The 10,627-nt window shown below is 39.6% G+C and overlaps 1 protein-coding gene across 1 annotated transcript in view; it reads left to right on the top strand.

Annotated features, from left to right (window-relative positions):
• Window positions 1-5,349, top strand: part of LOC104408948 (PDZ and LIM domain protein 5-like) — a 36,686-nt gene extending 31,337 nt beyond the window's left edge. Inside the window, exon 2 of the mRNA XM_010018696.1 lies at window positions 5,194-5,349. Within this exon, the coding sequence (XP_010016998.1) occupies window positions 5,194-5,349 (156 nt within the window). The remainder of the gene's footprint in view (window positions 1-5,193) is intronic.
• Window positions 5,350-10,627: the final 5,278 nt, after the last annotated feature.

Raw genomic sequence — 10,627 nt, forward strand, 5'->3', positions numbered from 1 at the left:
GCTTTGGTGAGCTGCCTCGTTAGGTAAGGTGTGCTGGAGCACAACAATAGCCTGTCTGTGCTTTTGGGGTGTTCAGGTGTCAGATCCCAGTATACCATACTGCTGCTTTTGTGAGGCTTTTTTGTGGGTGCTGAGGCCACCCAACAGGAAGGAGTCAGGTTAATGTGCACAATTCATGTGAGGGAGCCAGTGCAGCTACAGAACATAGGCATGCCCCCCCCCATCCCCTTGGGTTTTGGCCAAGTGTCTGTTCTCCAGAAATACAGTGAGGACTTCCTATAGAGTCATACAATGGTTAGGGTTAGAAAGGACCTTAGAATCCTGCTTTCTTCTCTTGCTGTATTTCACCAAAGAGGTACTTTTTAGCATAATTTGAGCTGTAAGTACCTTTGAGAGCATGCTGTTACAATACTGGCGATTGTGCAAGGTGGTACTTTGGTCAGGTGAAATGAGGCTAGGGATAAACAAGGTAGTAAGAGGTAATGAGTGTCAATATTAGCATGAAGTGTATTATAACAGGGAGATAAAGCCCCTGTCATCTGAATGACTGTGTGAAAGAGCAAAAGGTTATTTGATAAAAGAGAGGTTGCCTGATTGCTTATTTTGTGATTCTGTGAAGTTGTCTTGTAATATTCTTCCTGTTACATGCATGTGTTGTGTATTTATTTAAAATGCTTTGTTATAGGGAAGGATATTGACTGAAAGAGAAGCAAGAGTGGTAATGATATAAAGATCACTGTCTGGTTGACTTCTGCTTTGATTATGCATGTCCTTCAACTGAATTGCTGTAGCCAACCCAGTATCGAAAGTGCTCAAGGGGTAAAATTCAAGCTGGAGGGATGTCAGGTAGCCCAGGGAGTTTTAAATTGGGAGCAAGGAATTACATCCCGAGAGAAAGTTGCAGATGACGTTGAAGGATGTTTGTGTGATGGGGAGAACACTATTTACTGTCAAGCTATGAAATACTTTCTTTGGGAAAGTAGTTGTGATGCACTATCATATGATAGTTGCAGCTAGGATTGATTCAAGGCAGGCAGTGTAGAAAAGGTAAGACAGCTTCCATCTCATGCCAAATAGGCCTCTGTTTTATGAGTGACTGCAATTTAAGTATTTAATTTATTACTGCATAAAAGCTAAATAATGACAGCTCAAAGAAGAGATGCTTGTCAAGTTTTCTGTGTTTGTAATGTGAGGAAAAATAGACTTATGTTAATTAGAAACTAATTAAGCTGTGAATTACATTGATTTAGAGATAGATGCACATGTATGTGCACACATGCAATTTTCCTGGAAAGGAGCTTGCAAAATTAAAGCAGTCTAAAATTTAGCTCAAGAAAGCAGTTGTATTCCAGTGTGCTTTGGGCTGTTTGCTTTTAAAAACCTGAGGCACAGATTGCTTATAGTAATCTATGCTGAGATTACTTCTTATACCGTTGCTTTTGAAGTTCAACCTGGATCACAAACTGCTTTACTTTTGTTTTCTCTTCATTTAAAATGTTCTTTAGAATAATATTTGATTCTTTTGAACTCTGATGTTTAAAACAAAAAAACTTTTTTTGGGGGTGGGTGTGAAACAAAACTGAAAAGTAAGATTAGATGGGTGATTTTATTTATGTTTATTAGAAAGCGTCCTGATCATGTCTGGATGGCATAGGCTGGCTTTTGGCTTTCAGCCATGAAGCTGATGAGGCCGAAAAGAGGTTTGCTGCTGGAGGCTGTGGGAGTGATTGGCCTCAGCAGGTGCCTGATCATGAAATCTCTCTCCTGCTTGACTCCCCCTGTCTTCAGATGAGCTTCCCAGAGTACAGAGACATGGAACTGAGTAGGAGGAAACATTTCTGGTTTGCCAATTTTGTAGCTTTGAAGTCTGCTGTGTAACATTAAAACAAAGTCCCCTTTTTTTGCAGCTGTAGTTCATGCTTGATTTTAAAAACTTGCCTCATACTGTAAATACAGAATTAAGATAAGATCCATCAAGGATTTAAAGAATCTTTGTGGTGTTGAGAAGTTAGTTTGATTCATAGGTGGCCAGTTGTGTAATTTTAATGCTATATATACTCTTTTATGCATATGACTTATTGCATTGATTACATTTGCTTGCACGTATACATTTAATAAATATTTGTGTTAAGGCTGTGTTTTTTCCTGTCTGGAATTAAACTTTTTTTTTTTCTTTTGCCCATTAGTTTACTAGTTTTCTGGTACTTAAGCATAGGAAATACTGTAGTTCATTGGTGACTGATGCCAGATAATTTCACTAAGCTAAGGTTAAAATTGCAGTTGAAGAATGAAATCGCTCATATAGTGCAGGGGGGAATCGGCACAAAAGTAGTAAGGATTTATAAATGCCATTTCAAAATTTTCTGTATGTATTAGAACCTACATATTTTTGTATCTTCTGCATCTTTTGGATTTTTCAAAATCTGGTGGGGGAAAAAAAGACATAAATGGAACTTCCATTGTAACAAGGAATATGGGAAATCTTTCTTTTAGCTTTGGTTTAAATACGTACACAGTTTTGTATATATAATCCCTGTTGTGTATATGAATTTATTGTTTGTAATGCACATTTACAGAGTCTGAGAAGTGTCAAAATTGAGGCTTCCAAATTGCACATGTCTGCAGTCTGGAAAATAACCTTAATTATCTCAAATGTTCTAATTCTTCCTGCTGTGTTAAGTGTAGAAGTTTGCTTATTTTTATATACCTGTTCTTGTGATTATATTCCTTTTGCATCTGTGGTAGAACTCTGCCCTCGTAGCTTCAGTCCCACTTCATTATAGGTGCTTCACAAGCCGAGGATGATGACTGATACTCTCAGGGAAGGCTCATGCTCTGGCTGAGATTTCCTAGAACTGTCAAGTTCACCTCTCTTGGTTAGTCAGATCTCTTACCAAAATCAGTAGGTGTTACTTGGAAGTCTCATTCACTGTATCTAGATAAAGAGATTATTACTCTGGCATCTGTCTTCACACCCTTGTCCAGTAATCTGTTTGTTCAGATGGGTCTGTGACAGCCTCACTTACCAGGCAGATTTAATCCCCTGCCTGCAGGGCGGGTCTCATGGACACAGCCAGGGCTTATCATGCCTATTGGGACCTGTCTGCTCTTTTCCTCACCTCCAGGGTGCACTTCCCAGCCATATTTTTGATTTTCAGCCTCGGTTTTTGCTGAAATGATTGTATAGCTCTCTTCTATTTGTGCTTGCAGAAAGCTTCATTCCCAGTAGGCAACAGTTTAAGATTGACCTCTTGAAAGTCAGATGGTTAGTTATAGGTTGTTGTGTGTTGGCCATCCAAAATGAGGAGAAAAACCAAACAACAGTTGTGGGTTGGTTAGTTGTTTGTTCATTTTTAATTTATTAATTTGCTTTATTTTACACTTCTGTGGATTGTAAACACATCCCTCCATGAAAATAGTTACCCTGAAGCCTGCTTTTAACATCTTACTGCTGAATATGTATAGGTTGCTATTTTTTAATCACAAATTACAAAGTGTGAGCATCATGCATATTTGCATACATTCAGAGGAAGGTGAATTTTATTCACTTGGGGAGTCCAGTCACAAAGCACAGTGATCCATCTGACCTTTGGCTTTTAGCACCCTTACATTCCTTTTCCTTTTCCAGACCTTGCTGACAAATGTCAGCATGCTCTAATGTGTCGGTTTAGGGATCTGTTTGTGGCAGGTTCCCCCCCTCACGCAAAGATTCGAGGAGCTTCCCTATAAATAGCTGTGCTGGTCATAGCTTTCTATATGCTTGTGGGGATCCCTGATCTGATGTGTTTTATAGTAACTGGGTATCTTAGTTTAGAATTTGGGTATGAACACCAAATTTCAGAGGAATTTTGGCTTTGTTGTTGCAGCCTTTTGTAAAAGGATGCACTATACAATTTGTAATTCTTATGAATTTAGCAAGACAGAAAGAGATGAAAGCTTTCCTTCAGCCTCCCTTTGAGAAGTCACTCGCTAAAGCGCAATTGTGGCCCAAGGTGAGCTCCACGTTTGGTCTTACAAGCGAAGTAATTCTGCTGTTTGCAGCACCTCCCTTAAAACCATAGCAATTTCTTCAAGGAATGGAACACAGTCATGCTTGCAGGCAAAGGAAAGACTTGTGAGGTTTTGCATGCACAGCACAAGCAGCTACAGCTTCGCTGCTGTAACACAGGAAATACCTCTGGAAACAAAGAGGGAATTTGCACCATCCAGGACTGCTCTTTGCAGCCACCTGTAGAATGATTAGCAGATTGAGAACCAGGCATATAAATCGGTGTGAGATCTTAGCATGTGTTGCTTTATTTCTGCTCTATTCCTGTTCTTGGGGATAAAGCTCGTTGAAATTCAGTGGCATCAAATGAAAAAATTACTTTATTGTTCAGTTGGGGTCAATAACGTGAACTTTTACGAAGGTTTCTGTTGCAAGATCATTTCGTTCAAGTGGACCAAAGTTACTTGAACTGAAGTTTGGCGGTGACCTTGATCAAAGAGGCAGACTGTTCAACAGGCCTTCTTATTCTGGTCTGAATATACTAATATACTAACGATTGCTCGGGCTATAAATCTACTGAGAGAAAGGCAAAACTAAGCCCTGTAACCAGTCTGTCTGTGATGTTGAGCTTTTGACTTTCTAGTAGTTGTGGCTGTGGAAAAAGTCAGCTTCACTGTTAATGGAGTTGTCTACGCACATGGCCTGATGGAGTTGTCTGCACATCGATGAATAAATGAACTTTGACAAGATTGTTTAGATGGAAAATCTGGAATGGAAAAAGCTGGTTTACAGCTTTCATCTCTCCTCTTGTGCTGAAAGTTTCCTATATGAAGAGAGAAGAAGCTGAAACTTAGCATTCAGGAAACTGTGCCAATCACTGCTTGTGTCTCTTGGTGAATGTGAGCAGCTTCCAGCTAGTAAAGCAGAAGTGGGGGTTGATTTTGAAAAACAGGCAATACTCTGCAATACTTTTCCTGTCATTCAAGAAATAAGAACAAGAGCCTGTAACTGTTGCTTCACCAGAAAGACAGATAGTGCAGCAACTTTCACAGGGACAAACTCACAAAGGAAAAAAGATATCTCTTCCTCGCCGTCTCCCATTTCTATGAAACAGTACTGTGAATAAGATACTGTGATCCTGTATTCAGACAATATAGATCATAAACCATCCAACTTTCTCACTTACTGTTCTTGCAATGTTTCAGCTTAATGATGGTGGCAAGGCAGCCCGAGCACATGTGGGGATAGGTGATGTGGTTCTCACCATTGATGGGATAAGCACGGATGGGATGACTCATCTAGAAGCACAAAACAAGATCAAGGCATGTACAGGCAATTTGAACATGACTCTGCAAAGGTAAGATACCTGTTTAAAAAAAAAAAAAAAGAGAATTAATAATCTTTGTAACAGTTGTTTGGTGGATAAAACCATGTAAGTGGTTTGGCAAAGTGCATGGAGTTAAGCGTCCACAATTGAAGGATATGCTTCTGTAGCCTGAAATGTGTCTTGATTTATCACATTTTAGAAAACTTATTATGTTACATGAGTTGAGAAAGATCTTTTCCAGCCTTCTGTCATGGGCTCTGTATTGAATGAAGTCTAGTTCCTCTTCCTTTTCTGCTTCAGTTTTGTTAACACTTCTTTAATTAAAAACAGATATTATCTTTTTCCCTCCCCTTCCCCTGACTGGCTGGGGGCACTTCTTTTTTGGGTCAAGTGCTACATTGTCATTTTTCCTGGCAAATAGAGTGATGGATTTGGACAGTTAATGCCTGAGTTACCTGGGTTAGAATACTGCATCTCAGAGTCATGAAGAGATGATTCTGAAGCAACACCACTGCTTCACAAAGTAAAAGCCTTCTTTTGTTAGTTGCAGTGTCTACTATAGCAGTTACAGCCTGGTCCAGTCTCATTCCTGAAATGTACAGTTTATTGAATATCAGCATACCTCTGTTAGCCTGGGATTATGTTTTGGGAGGGGTTGGAAGGAGGACAGGGTGCTCACGTGTGGGTTATTGGAACTGAAACAGGAAGAGCAGCAGCACAAGTAAGAAATTCCTTCAAGCTCTCAGGAGTCTCCCAGAGCTAAATATTGGCTTTTGTTAGAAGACTGTTTTTATTTAATGATGTGAGTGAGCATCCTGGAGGAGGATTGGCCTCTGAAGCCATCACATAATGAGAACCATCTTTTCTTGTTATCAAAGAAAACAACAGCGCTTGCACCCTGTGATTGCTGTTTGTGCCTGCCTTCAGCAGTGCAAAGTTCCTCCATGAGTGTTGGTTGACTATAACTGTGTTTCTTCAGCAGTTACTATATATCCTGTTAAATAATCCTGCATTTAACAAAAGGACCACCTCTCTCTGAGAGTTCATCAGTACAAGAGTTCGAGATGACATAGTTGTAGATCTGACAAATGTCCAGCTCTCCAGGCTGGTGGTGCTTGTTCCCAGTCCTTAGTGATGTGTAGTTAAACGGTTGTGCAAGTACTTTCTTCTCCAAGAGGCTACAGTTCAGCCCTACTTGTTGTTTCTTGTTTTTCCTGTTGTCCTTCTGTGCTTTGGTACTTAGCTACCCTTAATAAGGGATTCCCTTTGTTTAGTCTCTGAGGAAAGTATCTTGTGGCATGGTTCATGCCACAAGTTTCTTGAAACTTGTGAAGGCGGTATTAAAAGTTTCTTGATGAACAAAGGTATTATACCAGATCATATACACTCAGTATCTAGTGTGTCACTTGCTCTTCTGTCTTGCGACAAGGCAGGCAGGTCTTTCAGAAATGCACTTTCCAGGAGCCCTCTGAGTCACTCCAGCAGGCAGCTGGGAGTGTGGGGGTTTGGCCCATTTTCTCCCATCATCACAGGTTGATGGGCACGGTTAATATCAGATATAGGAAAGGAATAGCAGGTGTGTTCCAGTCAGGCAATAACTTGTCTGAGTCTGCTTCTGGTTGGGTGCAGGGATGAGTGGCTTGAAAATCAAATTAATCATGAGTTAGCCTGGTCTCCTCCTATTCTCACCCTTCCTATCCAGTGTAGAATCTGACTCACCGGCGTCTGCTACCTGACAGCTGAGGGCTAAGTCAGGATCAGACTAGCAAAGATCAAAGAAATAGGACATCTGTCCCACCCCCAGATGCTCTCTTGCAGCTCTGCCAGTCTACAGTCCCATTGTCTCAGCCATTTTGAATTCTGCCTGTATCACATGAAACCAAAGCTGTGGACAGTGCTCTCCTTGTTCCTCTGCTTGTGAAAACTCCCTTGCTCAGATTACTGTTGAGCAGGAGATTTGCTTTGGTTGTTTATTTGTTCTTTACAGCCTGAAAGAAAGTGCCTTTTGGAGTCAGACTGGCTCATGCCGATTGCAGAGGCTGGCTGCCCATGAGAAGGATGACTTGAGAGTATTAACATGGTGGCAAGATAAAGCACTTTAATATTAAGGGATCTCCATAATTATATGCTTCTGTTCCTGCCTTTTCTCCCAAAACAAACGCAAACTAGATAAAATATTTGGCTGTTATTGTTCACATGCAAGATTAAAGAGATGCTGTCAATGTGAAAAAATGTTGGCCTTCAAATTATGAGTTAGTGCCATAGATAGGAAAATCTAAGGCATATCTTACTTGGGCTTCACTGCTTTTAATAATCTTTAGGGATTTTTACACTTCTCTGAGCTTTTATCTACTTCCTCATGGACTACTGGTAGTTTGAACTACAATGCGAGAATCTTGAGGTTAGTCTTGAAAGAATATATAAATCCTTAGACATTGCCTGATTTGCTGCTGCTTTAAAGGAATACAATGATCAGTTAGTTAGTGGTGTTACCTTGAGGTACTAGAAAATTGGGAGGGCCTTATGGCTTGAGCTGATGACTTTTTCACTGTGAGCCTGTCCGTTTGGCATTTTATGAAAGATGTGAAAGAACTCAGTTTGGTCAGTCAGGGGAACCAGAATGTATTTTGTAAGTTCTATATGGTACATGTTTAGTGGTAGCACAGAGTCACCTTTATTCACGATAAGTTGTAGAAGTAATGTGTGGCCATCTGCGGATGCCTGCTTTGCTCTTCATTAGTTATAATTTATCACATGTTCATGTGGAATATGTAGAAATTAATATGGACTTAAGTGTAATGTGAAGGCAATATGGGTTAAAAATGCTGGGTGTGTCGTCAGCCTCACGGCATGTCAGAGAATTCTCTGGCTGTGCTGTTTGCTGAGGAGGGATTAATCAAAACAATCAGCAGTTACTTGAAAAGAAACAGGGTCTTGCTCTGGCTTTTTAGGGTTTTGTGTGTGTTGCGAAGATGAAAGTTGATAGTTGGTAGGAAAGCAGTGGTACATCCTAGGGATTAGTAAGCCATTGAACCTGAGTGGGTCACATTTGAGGTTGATGGGCTCCAGCATCCCAGTTTGCGCAGTGGCCAGGGCATGGCAACAGCTTGCCTTTTAAAAGATACAAAGGAAACTTCATGAGTCTATATGGCAAAGGAAAAATAGGCAATTCTTCATTATCAGCTTCCTTATTATAAATATTTTAACTTGACACGCTTTTGTACTGCTGGTCAGGCTTTCACTTGACTTCCTTTATTCTTTAAGTGCAAACTGGAAAAAATAAAATTAAGAGAAACAAAATAAGGGGCAATTAGCTGCTTGCCTGGGAGGTTGGAAGGGATATTTAAACCAGTGTCTTCAAAAACTTTACTTCCAGGTTTCATGCGGTATATTTATGGAGGCGGATATGTATGTACCTCTTGTGGAAAAACAGTTTAGATGTTTTGTAACTTTTAAAGAATGTTGGTAAAATATTTGAAGGGAGAATAAAAGCTCCCCTTTTTCCTGTGTAAGGCACTATCACAGCTTGGTTTTTTTTTTTTAATATAGAATTGGTCTATGCTCCTGAAAGAACTGGAACTGCAGCTGTCACAATTGCAAGTCCATTTTGCTTGGAGATTGCTTAAATACACGTAGATAAAATAGATGTAGTAAGTGCCTAATATACACGTGTTGGCACGTATTTTCAGGTTTATGTCTTTAAAATTAATTAGTTCTGTAAACAAGTCTCACAGCTTAGTATGAAGGTTATATTAATTTTAAACTGTGAAATAAAGTTCAAATTTTGGCACGTTATTTGCTCATTTTCCTTATTGAATATGTCCCAAAAATATGGAGTGTGTTTTTAATTTCTTTTTAGTTTTTTTTAACCTGCAATTTTAGCTTCTTGTTAGGGGACTGGGGTTTTTTGTTGGTTTTCTTGGGGGTTTTTTGTTATTGTTGTTTCCCCTCCCTTGGGAAATTTTTTTGCATGCATCCCTCCTGCCCTGAGATCTTGTTCTTTTGCACCCCAATATTTTATTTTAGGTTAAAGCCCTTTCCTGGTTCCCATGAGGTCAGATGGAAACCAGATGCTCACTTTTTGGATGTATTTTCAAGTTCAGTAACTTAGTATGGGCTTCCATAAATAAATCTGTAAGTTGCTGTACAGCTAACAGCCACCACCTATTTTTTAAATACTATCTTTGGGGACTGTTTCTCCAGACTCCTGACTTAATGATTCTTTGGGAAGTGAGAAAGATAAATAATTGCGTATTTCTACTGTTGCATTAGATCATGATACCCAATGAAACTTCTGGGAAAAGTGTCAGTGAGCAATCAGGGATGAAAATAATACAGAAAAGCCTAAAAAGTTGGTTTGTTTTTGTAATATAGAACTTATTTACCTCTGTTTCATAAAACAGATCTGCACAGCTATGGTGTGCTTTGTAAGGAAATTTCTTTTACCTCTTCCTATGAACTTAGTCGTTTAGGACAAAAGGCATTGAGATTGCTTGGCTTGGGAAGTGAAAGGAGGATTCTCAAGTATGTTTACCTCTCTTTTGCTATGTTATGGTGCTTCAGAAATCTTTCTGGGTACAGTAGGTCAGCAGTGAGCAGTTACCACAATTCTGTGTCCAGCTCGTCAACTGATGACTTAATGGCTTAAAAGCACAGGGTTGCCCAAGTGTCACAGGTGAGGCCAGGGCCTGCTCGGTATTTTTCATGTCCATGTTGAGAAATCTTGGAGCCAGAATTTGGAAGAGCCTTAACTTACCAACTCTGCAGTTGGTAAACTCTAGTGTTAAAACCCATGACACTTACTTTATCTGCCTGCCTGAATATTAATCTTATCGTACCATTATCCCTCATCTTTTTGGCTTTTTTTTCAGGAAACATAGTCTAGACTTGTAGCCAAAGAACAGCTGAAATTCTCATGATTTGAGTTGGGGTAATAGAGAAAAAATGTTATGGATCATTTGATTTCTATTTTCCAAGGTAATTTTTAAAGTTATCCAATTCGGAAAGGGGTTTCTGCAGCAAGACTAGCTCAGGATGCTTTTTACTTACTATTTTTATTGTTCCCAGTCTTGCTTTTATTAGAAAACAATACAACAATATTACCCTTTATTGCATTTAGAGTCCTGCTCTAAATCGCAAAGGAGGAAGAGCATTTGCAGTGTGAGGAATGTGTGTTCTGACAAAATGGATGCTCTTGTTCCCTTTTTGAAGGTGGGGAAGTGAGGCACTTAGTAGACCAGCTTTTAAGAGACTGGAGTCCTTTGTTCCTCAGTTGTTGATATATTTCCATAGCGTAGGTTAGCTGTAATCTA

The sequence above is a fragment of the Nestor notabilis genome, unplaced genomic scaffold (assembly GCF_000696875.1).
Source record: "Nestor notabilis isolate BGI_N333 unplaced genomic scaffold, ASM69687v1 scaffold20507, whole genome shotgun sequence".
Classification (NCBI taxonomy): Eukaryota; Metazoa; Chordata; class Aves; order Psittaciformes; family Psittacidae; genus Nestor; species Nestor notabilis.